The sequence below is a fragment of the Chaetura pelagica genome, unplaced genomic scaffold, assembly GCF_000747805.2.
Source record: "Chaetura pelagica isolate M959 unplaced genomic scaffold, ChaPel_1.0 scaffold242, whole genome shotgun sequence".
NCBI classification, from domain to species: Eukaryota; Metazoa; Chordata; class Aves; order Apodiformes; family Apodidae; genus Chaetura; species Chaetura pelagica.
Genome location: NW_009952377.1, coordinates 758,057 through 773,977, shown reverse-complemented (window position 1 = coordinate 773,977; position 15,921 = coordinate 758,057). Strand labels below are relative to the sequence as shown.

The 15,921-nt window shown below is 36.5% G+C and overlaps 2 protein-coding genes across 4 annotated transcripts in view; one reads left to right on the top strand and one right to left on the bottom strand.

Annotated features, from left to right (window-relative positions):
* RD3L (retinal degeneration 3-like) overlaps positions 1-2,504 on the bottom strand; it is a 3,452-nt gene extending 948 nt beyond the window's left edge. Inside the window, exons 1-3 of one of the 3 annotated variants that reach the window (XM_010008144.1) lie at positions 2,289-2,504; positions 1,315-1,403; positions 397-704 (exon numbers count right to left, since the gene is read on the bottom strand). In XM_010008144.1, coding sequence (XP_010006446.1) covers positions 397-695 — 299 coding nt within the window. In that variant the 5' untranslated portion in view covers positions 696-704; positions 1,315-1,403; positions 2,289-2,504. Of the gene's footprint in view, positions 1-396; positions 705-1,314; positions 1,783-2,288 lie in introns of those variants that run through there. The other 2 variants (XM_010008145.1, XM_010008143.1) reach the window with 2 other exon arrangements.
* Positions 1,289-15,921, top strand: part of TDRD9 (tudor domain containing 9) — a 66,767-nt gene continuing 52,134 nt past the window's right edge. Inside the window, exons 1-2 of the mRNA XM_010008164.1 lie at positions 1,289-1,347; positions 13,595-13,701. Of these exons, the coding sequence (XP_010006466.1) occupies positions 1,289-1,347; positions 13,595-13,701 (166 nt within the window). The remainder of the gene's footprint in view (positions 1,348-13,594; positions 13,702-15,921) is intronic.

Genomic DNA, 15,921 nt, shown 5'->3' with positions numbered 1-15,921 from the left:
CTGCTGATTTTCTGGTTTTAAGAGCTGTCAGGTATTTTGCACAGCAAGGCTGTGTTTGTGCATAACAGGGCGTTACATGAGTTTTTTAATTTGAGTTTTGGTCTTTGGGTTACTATTTAATAGATATTTGGGGTAACTAACGGGAAAAACTGTAAGTATTGAGAGGTCACATGTTTCAGCATGTGAGACTTCCCTTGTTTTGGATTAGGCCAGGAAAATATTAATTAAAAGCTTCCTTGAGTGCAAGATAATAAAGATGTGACTTCTGAAACATGTGTGAAAATGTGTTCCAGTTGCTAGTTGTTAATTTGGAAGAAAGATCAGAGATGGATTAGATTAAAGAAACATCTTACTTATGACTGAGTATTCCAAGTTAGAGAAATGTGAAACAGTTACCTGCTGAGAACAGTTCCTGTTTGGCAAGGCTGGATTTGTGAACACAGGACTTCAAGCTGCCGTTGCTCGGTAGCTGGAATTGTTGCTTGAGGGTTTTCGTAGTTCCTCAGCCAGTTGTAATCCATGCCAGTCTTCTGTACTTTTTGTTCATTTTCAATCTCTTGCACTAATCTTTCACGCTCTTTCAGGTGCCATTTCAATTCCCTCAGTAGGGTTTTTGTAACTACTTCTGATCCAGGATATCCTGTGGGTTTGTAGGAATCGTTTTTTGGCCATTTCATCCAGCCAAAAAGTGGCATTTTTTTAAGCTGTAAGGGGAGTGAAAACAATGATTTTGCTTATTTCTGTCTGACCATTAGTATTTATACCTGTAGACTTCCTTCTTAGCAGCTGACTGTTCAAAGGAAACTTTATTAATGATCTAAAATACTTCCCAGTACAATACAAGTAGTGATAACAGTAATTGCTAAGCCATAATTAAATCTGACAAACCTTGCATTCTGTTTTCTGAGTTAATATCATTACATGAAGTTTATGGCATTTAAAAGTGTGTATCTGTCATGTCGGAAATATTTCAGTTTTTGTGCTGGTAACATGTATGGATTAAAAAAAAAAGCAAAAACAAAAAAAACCCCAAAAACCCAAATCAACAAACAAGAAGCCTTCTCCAAAACAAAACAAGAAGAAAAAAACCCCATCAAACCCCCAAACCTCTAAAGTTGGAAGAAATCTATACATTTTAAAAAGTGATTAAATAAATTATATATTGAAAAAGCGGAGTTTTTAAAGCTTCTGTATACATTATAAATTGTTGTTTAAATAACCTGGAAACAGGAATTTGGTGGAATAGGCTCTTAAATTGCAGCTCATTACAAATCATGCAGCCACAAGCATGCTAATTGGAATAACAGAAATTACCTTTGCAGTTGTCTGTGAACAGTGTTGTTTCAGGTGAGTTTGCTTGAAGGTCTTTTATTGTAGCATAATCTGTTTTCAGGCTGTTACTGCTGCAAGAAAAAAATAAGGTTTTTCCTTTTTTCTTAATTTACTCAAACTGTGCTTACAAAAATGGCTTTCTGTACCGAATGTACATCTTAAGTTTTTCTGCTTTTAAGGTTCTTTTTTATCCTCTGTGTCAGAGAGCAGTAGTGATCCATTTACCCTAACATGGTCTCTCAAGTACTTTGTAGGAAGTCCATTAAGATCTCCTACCTTTGAATTGAGTTCTGCCGATGGGAGCAGTTTAAAAAAAGATGGTAACAATTTCAAATGCTTGTTGCTAAATCCATCCAATGGTATTGTTGGTAGTGAGATGAATAATGATAGTCTGAAGCAACTACAGATGTGCTTCTAGCTAAAGTTAAGGCTGTCGTATGATGTGATGCTTGGCTGTGCATAGCTGTAGGTCACAGTTTAGAACTGTATTTTTATGCCTGTAGAGTGCTAAAAATAACTATTTCTTTTATCCTCAAACTAAACTTTTCAGGCCAGTGAGATGCTGGAAGACTTTTCTCCCATTAGAGGGGGATCAGGCTATTCTACTGTCATTTATAAACAGCTAAGAATAGTCCTTCTCTAGTAAAGATCATCTAAACCTTTTGTTAAGTGAATGTTGACAGAAAAGAGCTATTTGAGAATTGCTCAGGATTTTGTTGCTGTATTAAATGCTTTCTCCAGATGAATTTCATCAACCTCATGGTACTACACTTTCTCATTACTGTGCATAGCTGTTAGCGTTTTTAATTAACATTTCAAGTGGGTATAAAGAAGCCAGTCTGTAACACCTATGGTGTGTCATGAAAGACACATTCATCTAATTAAAGGAAGAGAATGATAAAGAGATGCAAATTGAGATAAAACTGATGTAGAAAGCCCAGAATTGTAGGTCTTACCATAGACTTTGCTTCTTTCTGAACTGGCTGTCAGTTGCCTGCTCCCCCTTTCCTTGATGAGTATTTTGAGCATATCCATTTTTAAGATTAATTTTCACAGCTGGCATTGTGCACACTAAAGGTCGCTGAAGCAGCCATTTTCCGTTCCAGTTATCCGGTCTCTTCCTGTTATCTAAACAGGAGGCATGATATACAAAATGCCTTCTTTACTGCTCTGCCTTGTTCTAATGACTGTCTCTGCTCCTATAAGGATTTTTATTCCTGCCTTTTTGCCTCCACTGTTGTGTTGAACTTTTGGGAGAACAAGGGTTCTGTAAATTTGTTCTAGATGTCATACAACATAAAGGATGACGTGCGTAGCTGTTATTAAAGCTGATACTACTTATGCATTGGAAAAATTCAAATGTCAGTATTAATCCTCTTCAACTGGAAGGTTTTCACATTGCATTGTATATGGTACTATGAAAAAGGGAAGGGAGCTAGGTTTATGATGACAGAACTGTCCTGACATATTTTCTGATGAAATTAAAATGTTCCTTGCCACCTCCTTTACAGCAGAGTTAACATATCACCACTTTTTTTTTTCTTTTTTACTATATCACATTGGAAAGTAAACTGCTGTACAGTAGAAAACCATCAGAGTGTCTCTGCAAATTAAGGAGATGCACACTGGAAGGTGTGCAGATTAATTAAATGAAACCTACAACAGTGGTTTTGCGTTGGTTGTTTTAATCTGGGGGGAAAAAATGCCTCTGTTTTTATTCCTCTAATTAATTTTAGGCAGTTCCTAAAATGGCAATGATAAAACTACAAATGGTATGAAGTCTTTACTGATTGCCTTAAGGTTTCTTGTGCTTTTTTTTGTTGTTGTTGTTTTTTTATTTTGTGTTGAGGGGTTTTTTTTGTTGGGTTTTTTTCCCCTTTAACTCTCCCATGATTGTGGGAAAATGTTTTGGTCTTAACATTCATATAGAAATCTTGCACTTTCCTCCAGTCTGTAAATGTTGATAACCCGGAGATGTTGTGGTTTTAAGTGATTTACAGTCTTGAGCTTCTGAATCTCGCTTTTCTTTGACACTCACTTCTGTAAATTTTCTGTAAGTTTCAGTCTTAGAACTTCTGCTTTCTTACTGTAGCATACCAAATTGATATTTTTATAGTTTTAATTTTCATTTTCTGAATTTTTCTTTGCTGGTATTAGTGGCTAAAACACATTAATACTCAAGTGGCACTGTAATATTAGTTGTATGATGATGAGTAATTTGTCTTTTTTACTAACCTATAATTTACCTTGTCACAGCAGCAGAGCAGTTGTTTGCAGATTTATTTTTTTCCTGTAAATTAACCCTGGCTTTCTTTTTATATAACAGAAGTTGTAAATCAAAGACTTGTTGACATTTTTTTAAACTTTCCTTCAACCTTACTTTGTTTTCCTAATTGTTGAGGCATCTGTTTATTCTATAATATTTTTCTTTGACTTGCAGTAAGTGTTACTCTTAAGTAAGTTACTCTTATGTAGGTAAATAAAAACTAGTGCCTTTTCGTTTAGGTATTTTTTATGCTTTCTCTTACAATAACCATCCCTTTTTCTGTAGCATATTTTAGGCTTGTTTTCTGATGCTTTTATCAAATTGAGCTGAGGGAGTAGCAGGAGTTGCTGGAACCAAAGTGCAGACTTCTTTCATAAAGTGGTCTTTCCGTTCTTGCTATGACAGGTCCAGGTTCTTCAGCAAAGAGCCTTATTAAGAAAATAATAGCTTTAAAGGAGCCCAGGCTAATTGAAAATTAATTGGGTAAATAAGGGTGGCAGCTGGTGGGGTTCTTTCTATTTTAAAATTACTATGTACAGAACAGACTTTTTAAAAACCTTGATGATGGCTTATTTTTATCCTGTGGACTTCTTGGTACCAAAAAAGTGTATTCCAGCGTGCCTGTCTTCCTCTTTCTCCTCTATTCAGTATTCTCCATCCAACCCCAAGTAAATGGGAGGTTCACATCAAATAGTTCTTTTTTTCAAAACTTACTTGTTGTCAGTTCTACCAGTTTACAAAGATGCTTCTCAGGCATTTTTGTATGCCACTCTGAAGGGGGCTTCCAAGAGAGTTGGGAAGGAACTTTTTATAAGGGCATGTAGTGATAGGACACGGGTAATGTTTTCAAGCTGGAAGAAGGTAGACATAGGTTAGCTATTAGGAAGAAATCCTTTAGTGTGAAGGTGGTGAGACACTGGCCCAGGTTGCCCAGAGAAGCTGTACATGCCCCATCCCTGGCAGTGTTCAAGGCCAGGTTGGATGGGGCTTTGAGCTACCTGGTCTAGTGGGAGGTGTCCCTGCCCATGCAGGGGGGTTGGAGCTAGATTATCTTTCAGGTCTCTTTCAACCCAAATCATTCTGTGATTTGGCTAGAAGACTGCATAACCTGCCTTGTTAAGATGTTAGAGGAGGGGAGGAGAAAAGAGAAACATGACAATTTTCTTCTTACTTAAGAGAGTACAAAATATTTTTTCCTAGCAATTCCATAAGCAATAGCAAAGTGATTGTATTGCACTGGGTGTATCGTTTTCACTGCAGATTACGCTCTAGCTATGCAAGTTAAATACTAATGTACTTCTTGGAAGCCTTTTTCTGAAATAGCAGTGGAAATGGAGGCTGGTGGAGAAGCTCTGATCGCATGCCTTTGCAGCTAGATGCACTGACTTCAGACCATATGAAGAATAAATGCTTCACCTTAGAAGTGGTTGAATAGAGCTAGGCAATCTAAAATAGAGGTTTGCATGGCAGAGCTCGTGTGTAAGGAGGATATAAAACTTCTGCATCATTACAAGTGATTGAAGACAACTACACAGTGGAACAATCCAAATGCATCTCTGCAATAGTGACTCTGCTTTGTTTTGATGAGGATTTCTTAGGGGCTATGATGGGTATGTTTGGTTTCCCTATGGCTTTAAGCTGTGCTAACTTCTAGACATTTGGCTTACATACAGAGAATTGAGGAATCATTGAGATAGCTTAGTTTGTATTCCAGTAGTTACGTAAGCAAACAAAGTAAGCATAATTTACATGAATTTACTCTAGAATAGATTAAGATGGAAAATTGTGGGGGTTTTCCCTGCTAACTTCAGTAAATATAGACACAGCCTCTAATTTAGGTGATCTTCATAATGACTGACTCCATGAATCACTAGTCAGAATAATGAGCATGCCATGGTGCATGGGGCAAAAGGATTTCTACGGGGCCATGTGCTCTGTTATTGTTTTCTTTCACCCTGAAAATAAATTAAATATGAGCCAACATTTAATTTACTGCGTGATTCATCTGGTTAGTAGGAGGCATATTTAGGGAGTCAGTAGTTCTTACTTGACTGAGGAGAAAGGAGCATCAGTCTACTGTAGTATTAGCACATGTCATCTTTTAAGAATTTATCCTAAGACAATGCTGCACCCATTGTGGCAGTTAGATTCTGTGTATGTTTTGTTCTCAAGAGATGCATCTAAACCTAACATTTGTTGTCAGAACACTGAGTTGCAAAATGTGTTTTTTCAGCCAAGAATATGACTTAGTGTGAAGGTGTGGAAAGTCCACCTCATGTCTGTAAACTTTAGCTTGAAGATACCTCATACTCAGTGTCTCATCTGTTCTAGGAAGTCCTCTTTTGCCTCATTGTATTTGTCATCAAAATTTTGAGGGATATTCTGAAATCAAATAGCTGGCAGCACAGATACAGCATTTACTTAAATAGAGGTATTCCTTGCTTTGAAAGTTCTTCAGGATTTCAGCCTCTGAACCTCTCCTTGTCAATACTCTTACAGCATTGTGTGTTACCAGCTAGGAGCCCTCAGCTCTGTGTTGAAGCCATCACACAACTACACAGTAAGAATATTTGCCTATGCTTGTGATGTAAGTACAACAGACAACACATGGATTTAAATAGCTGAAACTTATAAAGTGAAACAGAAAGTCAATGTGGGATGCATGTTCTGAGTGTGGTGAATATACCTGGGTATATCCTGTTACAGTGGCAAAGCATAATTCCAAAGGAGTACTTGATGAATAACAGTGAGGTGGTTTTGTGAATGCTTACAGGAATCTTTCTCTAATATAAGCAGTAGCACTAGAGACAGGTGGATTCTTACTTGGGAGTCATCATAACTAATCTTTATACCAGCTCCTTTAGAATATGGGATTCTATGGCAAGATAATATTTCATATCTAAAAAGAAGTAACAGAAGATGTTAGTTTTATCCTTTCTGATACTTCCTGAAATCTCTTGAAAGCTTTTTTTTTTTAAAAAAAATAAAAATAGTAAAATTATCTTGTTAGCACAGGAAACTAAGCTATTTCCATGGTGTGTGGTTAAGTAAGTTTTAAGTTTTGATCATGACCTTTCAGCCCTACTGTAATAAGTAATTTGCTGTAATGCAGAAGACATATTCTTGAAACAGGCTTACCATTCTTCCAAAATCTGAAAATCTTACTAAGAATGAAAGTTCTCAAGGGAACAGGTATTTGTCCATTGTACTGAAAAAGTATTGTTCTGTAACTGTATTCTGTGATGTGGTGAAACTGTTCTAGTTTGTCTTGGGAGGAAAGAAAAGCTACAAATCCAAGTCAGCTCTGACTACTGCAAGAAGATTTAAAATGTGTCTTAACGTCACATACACAGAAAAACTTCCTAAACTAACAGCCAGGTCCTGTGGTAAAAAAAAAAAAAAAGTAGTCAGATTAAACCTGGAGCTACTGGTATGCTTGCCTGTAAGAACTACAAATTCAATAAAAATTTGTGCCGATTGAGTGTAATGTTGGACAACACCTTTTTTTTGCTGGAAAAACAGTTTGAGAAGTAGTTGATGCTGCACAGATCTTAGCTCTCTTGTCCTGTTGTGCTATGGGACTCTGCTTTTGAACTGCCTCACTAAAGTGATTCTGGATAAAAATGAAACCAATGGTTCAAAAATGCTTCCATTAGATGAAATATTGCACTGATGTGACAACAAGTTGTGAAAAATGGCGGTAGCAGGTGGAGGAGAAGCTTGTTATTCTTTACTCTGGAAGATTTTATAGCATCTTTTCCATCTCATATGCTACTGACTGCCACTAAAAGAGGCAAGAAGTATAGCTGTCCTTATGAATGAGACTTACCATGACACATCAAGAATTATCATTCTTATTTAACCTAAAGTATTTATAGCAGGTCATAATCATTGCTAGCTAGCTAATACTTCAGTGCATGGGCATAATGCTCTATGTTCTGTGTTTCTCTTTAACATCTCTGGGTAATACACAGACATCAGGTGGTTGCCTTGGATTTTGTGTGAGGGGCTGATATTGTGGTGGGCAGCTAAGCATTGCACAGCCCTCGCTTACTCCCCAGTTACCCACAGTGGTATAGGGGTAAAGCAAGAAAAAATGATGTAAAATAAAAGTTGTTTATTAAGTGAAGAAGTGGAAGAAGAGAGAAAGAAAACAACACAAATGATGCAAAGGCAGTCATTCACTGCCTCCCACAGGTAGACTAATGCCCAGCCAGTTCCCAAGCAATAAATGGCAAACCTAGCTGGAACCCACCTTTATTTCCTTTATTTTTTTTTATTGAGCATGATGTTACATGGCATGGAATGTCTCTTTATTTTGGGTTGTCTGCCTGCTTGTGTCCCCTCCCAACCTCTTGTGCACCCACCCCCCAGTCCATTTACTGGGAGGGCAGCGTGACAGAAAAGGCCTTGATGCTGTGCAAACCCTGCTCAGCAATGACTTAGACGTTCCTGTGGTAGTAGCATTGTTTCATTCACAAATCTAAACCACAGCATCACAGAGCTGCTTATTATGAATACATTTAACTCTGTCCCAGCCAGGCCCAGTACAGTTGTGTAGAAAAGCCACCAGTCATCTGCGAAAAGTGAGATTTGATTTTTGTAGCTATCTGTAGCTAGCAGGTGGATGATTTGCTTCCATTTATAAACTTTCTGGATTTGATAATGAACTTTGCAGTGCTTTTTTCTTTTGATTTGACAAAACAACTTGCTGTAGCTGTTTGGCATGCAGACGGGTGGTGTGTCTACCTCTTGATAGCTTCACACAGCATTTGCCTACTGTTTTTGCTTTTTAACAACTGAAAAAAACTTGCCATGCACCTACATGAGAGGCCTCTTGATAAGACTCCTCATTTGGTCCTTCATTGTGATGGCTAAAAACATTAATAATTCTCCTAACAGTATTAACTGACAAAGTTGTGGAAGCAGCATACTCCTGTTGCTGTGATGAATACAAACAGGACATATTTAAAGCTGATTTCTTTCAGTTGGACTGTAATATTGATGTCTCTGGTGACACTTCACTAATAGACAGGGGAGGTAAAGGCATCAGTTTGAAATTGAAGGGATCTTTTATTTAATACTAGTCTTCAGACATTTTTAATTTCAATGCAGTCTCCTACTTGCATTGTGTTTTACTCAGATTTATTTAAACTGGATTTTACCAAGTTGATAAAAAATGCTTTTGATTTTCTTACTATGGGGATTTATGGTTCTTGTTGTGGTTTTTTTGCTGTTTGACCAAGTTTCTTGCCTTTGTGGTTAAAGGGAAGAGATGAGTTTTGAAGCTTGATGATGTAGAAGCTTTATTAATGTTGCTAAAAGGTCAGAAACAAGGCTTGATAGACAACCTGTGCTTTTGGGTTACGTTAATAGATACGAACACCCATCTAACTTCCAATTCATAACTAATTATAGTAATATTAATTTACAGAATTAACTGCTCCATGTGTGGTAGAGAGGTAGTTGCTGTGTGACTTGTCACTATCAGCCACAGGAAATAGCTGCCATCTTCCAAACATTCCTGTTAGAGCTAGGACTGCAGAAAGACATAGAAGAAATATATCTGAGATGCTGAGTTTACGTTGTCTGTTCAAATTCAAACATTTGCATTTGAGATTTTTAGGATTTTGCAGAGTAGTTTTAGTGTGCTCCCTCTATCTCCTTCTCCCCATCTAGGTAACGTTTTCAAAAAGGAGCTCTGTTGTGAGGCAGAGTAGTACAGGCCTTTAAGATGTCTTGTATATGAAGACGTTATCACTGAATCTAGCTAATTACCTTTTTAGAACAGTTTTCTTGGGTCAAAAAGCATGCACCTCTTTGATTCTTAGATTCTTGATCTGTAAATCACTTTTGTAAAATCTATATCTTAGTATTTTAATAGATTTCACTTACTGTAAATTCTATTATTAATCTTCTGGTTTTGTGACTGAAACAAGTGTAGTTTTTGAATAACGGCACTTTAAAGAAATAAAGTTAGTGCATTGCTGCAGGTAAGACCAGTCTTCTGTAAGTATGGAATGCCAACTGCCAGTTGAAAGTAATTTTGGTATGTCCTTCAGTAAAACTCGTGGAAGGTTATTTACTGTCATGATGAATTTTCAGTTATGTAAAGTGTCATGTTATTTTAGTTTCAGAAAAGAGGCTTTGAAACAGTCTACTGTATATATTTTACTAAAATTGTACAGCAAAATATTGCTCTGTATGCTATAAGGATAAGTGGGTGCTTCTTTTTCAAGTTATTTTCCCTTCCCCCTGAGATTTCTATGTAGGTGAACAGCTTGTGTGTATGATAGAAGCGATGACTTAGGGCAGCCCTTCTCTGAAGTCAGTCATACTAGTTTTATGTTCAGCTTCGAGTTCCATGTGAATTTTTATGTCAAATGAGGCAAAGCATAAAAAGGCAAAAAGTACCTTTATAAGAATATTTAAAAACACAGCCCTAGAACACTCCAATTTTTCAGTCGGTTATCTCTAAGATGGAAATGTTCTTGAAGCTATAATTAAAGAGTTAATAGAAAATTATCTGACATGGAATAAGCATGCATCTTAAAATTTGGAATTTAATTACAAAGCTGAAGATTTTATTTATATAATCAGGATTGCAGCTTAAGCAGTGCTACTTTAACAGAAATGTACAATCTTATTCCCTCATAATTTAATAAGGTTTTTTAAAGCATTGCATCTAGAGACATTAACTGTGTTAGATTTATCCACTGGCATTGTAGTATATGTCACTAAAAGTGGCAAAGAAATTACATGTCACAGTTTAGTTGAGATTATGCAATTGATTGCACAATTGCACTTTGTGCAAAAATGCTTTGGTTAATATTTAAAATACTCAAATACAAACTCAAATACAAAAATGTACTGAGTGTACTCTATTATGATGGCCTTGTTGACCTATTAGAGGTCATGCTATAGCTTGAAGAAAAGGAAGACCTTTCTCTAGCTGAATTTATTTAAAGAAAAGCCCCCTTAATCTATTTGAGATCATTTGCAATTGGATGTGTCAAAAATGTCTGGTGTTAAACTGTGTCTCCCTTCTAGTTTCTCTGAAGTGGCAACCATATTTAGTTTTATATTTATGACTCTGAAGTTTTCTTTGCCCAAATAAAAAATATTTTAAAAGATTTTGTCCCAAGCAAATGTTCCAGATCAGTTTAAGTAGTCATATATGTGCTAAGATCTGTCACACTTCAGAAAAATGTTGTAGTAGTTAAAGCACATGGTAAGGAATAAGGAAAATATCCCATTATCTCCTAAGAAACCATGTTAATGAATTCTCTTCCAAAAAGAATTGTGTACTAGCTGTGTACTACCTTTTTGCCTGGATGACAAAGCCTCAGTGGCTGGAATAGGTTTGGATTTTCTAAATCTTGTAATTCCTCCACTGTCAGCAAATGCTTCTTGAAACTTATTAGAAAAATGTTCCATCCCTTTCTGTTTGTCCAGGTATATACAGAATATCTCCTAGTGATAGTTTATAAATGATTACTTGACAGGATTGTATCGTTCTGATGATTTAATGCGAGTGCCAAAGGTCTTAATAATGATTCTTTTTCCATTTTGCTTAAAAAATATCATTCTGTAAGCTTTTTATTTTAGTAAAGTTGCAAAGTTCAGCATTAAAGCATTGAGAAATTATGTGTTGAAGGTTGTCTGTTAATTTCCTATGCCTATATGCAATTTTCCAGTTGCATATGATTTTCCTCAAGACTGTGCATTGAGTGAGCAATGTTCATTCTTAATGACTGGCTATTAGTTTCTTTATTCATTGCATAGCCTGAGGTTTATTTGCAGCATGCTGTTTCTGAAGACACAGAACCTATTTTCTGAAAGCAAATAGACAGATATCCACATTAAAAAATATATATTCTCCGAGATCACCAGTGTGCTAATGTCTTCATTTTCCTGGAGCTGTACTGGCAAAGCACTTGCAGACTTCAGAGAGCCCATCTTGAAATGCTTAAAACTCCATTTCCAGCAGTGTTAAGTTAAAATATATCTGGTCTTATATAAAACTGTTTCTTAAGTTATTTCAGCTGCTGCTTAGATACTGATACTTCTGCAAGGTCTTTACAGCAAATGATCCTTTCTCGCCCGTACCCCCTGTCCCTCAGTGAAAGTATTTTGTTGAAGGAATTTGCTTGCTGTTCCACAGGGCTGACAGTTGAGTTATGTGCTCCTCCATGACAGCTTTTACTGTCTTAATCTTAATTTTTTCTTGCAGAGGACTGAAGGACAGGTTGTCTTCATTTGCATAATCAGGTTTTGCTGTCAGAATATGTGTCCAATGTACTCAGTGGGGCTGTGGTCTTATGGAAAAGAAAAATAATTGATTGTACCACTAAAATCTGTATAGTCTGTACATACAATGCAGCCAAATTGTAATATTGTTGCCAAGTTTAGGTGTGTTACTTTTAATTGCTGAACGCTTGATTTTGATACCTTTATTGCGTTCTTAGGTTTTACTTGTGTTTTAATATTAATAGTCAGTGAAATAACCTATTTAACAAATGGTCTGACAGGATGTGTATGAACTGTTCCAAATTGTAACTCAGATTCACGGCTGTTGTGGCGTGTTCCCTGTCCCAGCTGTTTCAGACAGGTTAGAGTGATAGAAGTGTTGTCTTCTGCTTGTGGAAAGTAGGCATCTGGTGCTCATGTAGCTGTTGTGCAGATGTGTGCAATCCTGTTAAATCCTGCATTAAGAGATACTTGAGGTCTAGGGAAAAATTGTCATAATTCTATGCCTAAAATATTGTTAAAATAGGATAAGAAGCCATGTCTTACTTGTTTGACAGCAGTAAGTGATAAATACTTGCTGTTTGCTGTAGGAGGAAATAATGCGTCTTACTTGTTTGACAGCAGTAAGTGATAAATGCTGTTTGCTGTAGGAGGAAATAATGCCTGATCTGAATTCAGAGCCAAGCTGGTACAGGTTTGCCTTGTCAGAGAAGCTGGGTGCATCAAGATACTGTAAATTACTTTGTGGTAAGAGCTCTGTGTTGTAGTGCCATGTTAAAAATCTGACTGGTTTCAGCTTGCTTGTTTTTGGAGTCAGTGTTGCTTACAATTTGGATCAAGAATAGATGCTTCTACAGCAGTATCCTTTTATAAAGTGGCTCAGATATTCACCTACAGAGAAACAATATTTATGGTTTGTTAGCAAATCATTGGGTAACAAAAGCTTGCACTGGAACAGACTTAAAATTAAGGTGCAAGCCCATAGTTTTGACTTCTAGTTTGTATTTTAAAAAATAAACAAAACAAACAAGAAGGCGCTTTTGATGTGTCCAGAGCTCTTGTACATTTAAGTTTATTTATGATTTGATAATTATGCAATCATTGTATATATGTGGCTTTATTCTTTAGAGAAATTAGTGGGGTTTTTCACACTGTTTGTGTAGAAGAGTTGTTTAAATCCTATTTCATTCTGTTTAAGTCATGGATAGGCTTTATCTTGTGTGTAATTAATTTCCATAAAATTCACTGATTGTGTGATTGTGTTAATGTGTTTTTTCTTCCCCTGGCCACGATAATATCTTTCCTCAAAGACAAAAGTTCTTTCTTAAAGCAGTGAGATCGTTGTGTTTATTCCTGTCTACTTCTCCTGTCTCCAGGGAGTCATGCAAGAATCACGTGTTTTCTTAATTGTATTGTGTCAAGAATTGGTGGAACAGTTACTTCGTCTTTTTTCAGAAGAAATCATAGACTTGCATTAGGAGAGAAGTTCCTAGGTGTTAAAAACTTAGAGTGATACTTTGGGAGCTTATTTTTAAAAAAACTGCACAAAAAGATTTAATGTGACACTTTTCCTCAGGTTAGTATCTAACTGCAGAGACAAAATGTATTTCTGAAGTTTGTTTGTTAAAGTAGTTCCTGCATGCCATAGAGTCGCTGAACTTACTATATGATGCTGTTATTCCCAAATACATCCATGACTGTTACATTTGGCAGCCTTTATTGAATTGTCATTTTTTTCCTCTTCAGGCTGCCTGTCACAGAGAATGCTGGAACTGAATATGCTGAGAAATACAGACAAGCAGATGCACAAGAAGTAGGTGTGGCTGGAAATGATCAGCTGGTCTGCAAACCAGGTAATATCTACATGTCTATATATATGTATTTGGTTCCTATTGTAAACTCAGACACACTTCTTTTCCTTCTGTGGTCTTTCCCATCTCCTCCCCTGCACAAAACTAGGAAGCCTAAGTGTGTATTCCTTGCCTGTTTAATGCTGTATGTTTATTTGTTTTGTGTAAGGCACAGTATAAATAAACATCTTATTTTCTGGAAACCACAATTTGTAGTGCTTTTGCATAGGTTTATGTGCATACATCTGTTCTAATGTATTGATAAAAACATAGATATATGATTGAAATATGCCAGAAGACACCACTCATTGGTTTAATGTCTTTCTCTGTTATGTTTTCCCATTTTCTATCAGTGTTATTTCTGTGTATACTTGATTTTTGCTTTGAATTGCCTTTTGAGAGAAATTTAATTGCACTTCTTTCCTAGGAGCTCTGGTAAAAGCAGTATGAGACTGATTCACTTGTCAGGACAGCTCAGCTTCAAACTTCCTGTGCCTCTTAATTTCCAAATTTATATTGTAGCTCATTTCACAAGAAAAAGGTTTTTATGTGGCACTCTGTAGTACTTTTAGTATCCCCGTTGTTGACATACAGAAATTTGATAGATTGAGAAATTTTCTAGGATTTACTTCAGTGCTCTGCAAATTATATGACCTCTGGAACTCAGGTAGGTTGTGAAGCCATTCATTTGGTCTGTCATCAGCTGAGAGGCAGTAGGTGTAGTTGGCCTGTCCAGTGCTTGCCATGCATCTGACCATCTGTCCTAACCACAAAATACAGTTTCTTGTTCACTCAACATTATCAACAATTTGTGGGAGAGGAGAAGCTAGTGAAAGGTGAAAATGGGGGAATAAAGGGACAGAAGGAAGCCTCAAATGTTGTGATTCAGGAGTGTGGTGTGCCCTTGTTTTCCTTATGCTTTACTAGCAAAGGAAGGACAGCATCAGGTTGACTAAGCATAAATTACTTTGATGATTCTTTAAAAGTATATTGGTATTGGTTGATCAAGAAAATACAGTAGATCATTTCATGTCCTTCAGCTATTAAATCAGAATTGTATCTGAGGTGGGCTAGCAACTTAATTTGGTAGCGCTGGTGGCCTGCTTAATTTTGAATGGACCCAATGCTAGCCATGTTTCTTCTGTAAAAGAAACAGGGTAATAACTTATGTTTTTTAGGAAATTTATTTTTATAAATACCTATATTCTCTTGGTCTATCCTAAAGTATTTTGTCCTTGAAATTTATACCTTCTAATATTTGGTTTTGCCTTTCAGTTGTAATTTACTTGAACATCATATAGTTAGCAAACAACCTTACAAAAACACCCCAAAATCCTAAAATATTAGAGTATGCATAATATCTTATTATTAATCTATTAGATCTTTTCCTCTGTTCCCCTCACTTCCTCCCCTGTTTCTACTCTTTTGTGTTCTAATCTGGAATTTCAGTTCTTTCAGGAGCTGTTCCATGTCGTGCTGATACCTGCCTCCTGTCAGCACTCTGCTACCAGCTGTTTGCAATTGAGTGGGGGACTCTCAGTACCCGAGTGGATAGTGATGGTACTGAAAGATTCCTATGGCATTCTGAGACAGCTGCCAAATCCCACCTAGATGGAGAATAACATGAAAACTTAAAAAAATCCTGGTTGTTACTGCTGCCAACTTTGACTTATAGACAGATTCAGGAAAATTATGTTTGGGTAATATAAGTAAAGAAGCTCAGTGAGTGAGCAGGAGATTTGTAATGTTAATTTTATGGATTATAAATGTGTATTATGTTAATGAGACTGCTATTCTGAAATGGTACTATGTTCACCATGCCAATTTCAAGAGCTCCAAGACCCATTTGTAATTATCAGTTACATCAGTTTGGAAGTGTAAGTTCTACTTAAGAGCATGAAAATTGTCATAAATGGTCAAGGATTTATCTGGACCAGACTCTTTATCACTCTAGCTGTGTTGAATACAAGTGCATCAAGAACAGAGCTGCACAGCATGGAAATGAGAAGCGATTTGCCCTGGAGGTTTCAGAATCAGTACCCCTTCTGTTGCTTCTTTCTTTCTGAACTGCTAGTCTAGTTGTAGATTTTATCTTCAGTTGAAATTGACAGCCTTTTAAAATCTTGTAGAGTTACCAAGACTGTTGCGGTATTTACTTCTGCCTTGGTGTTTTCTGAAGTTTTGTTGAGTTTCAATTTTGTGCTTTCCAGTTTCTTTGAGGAC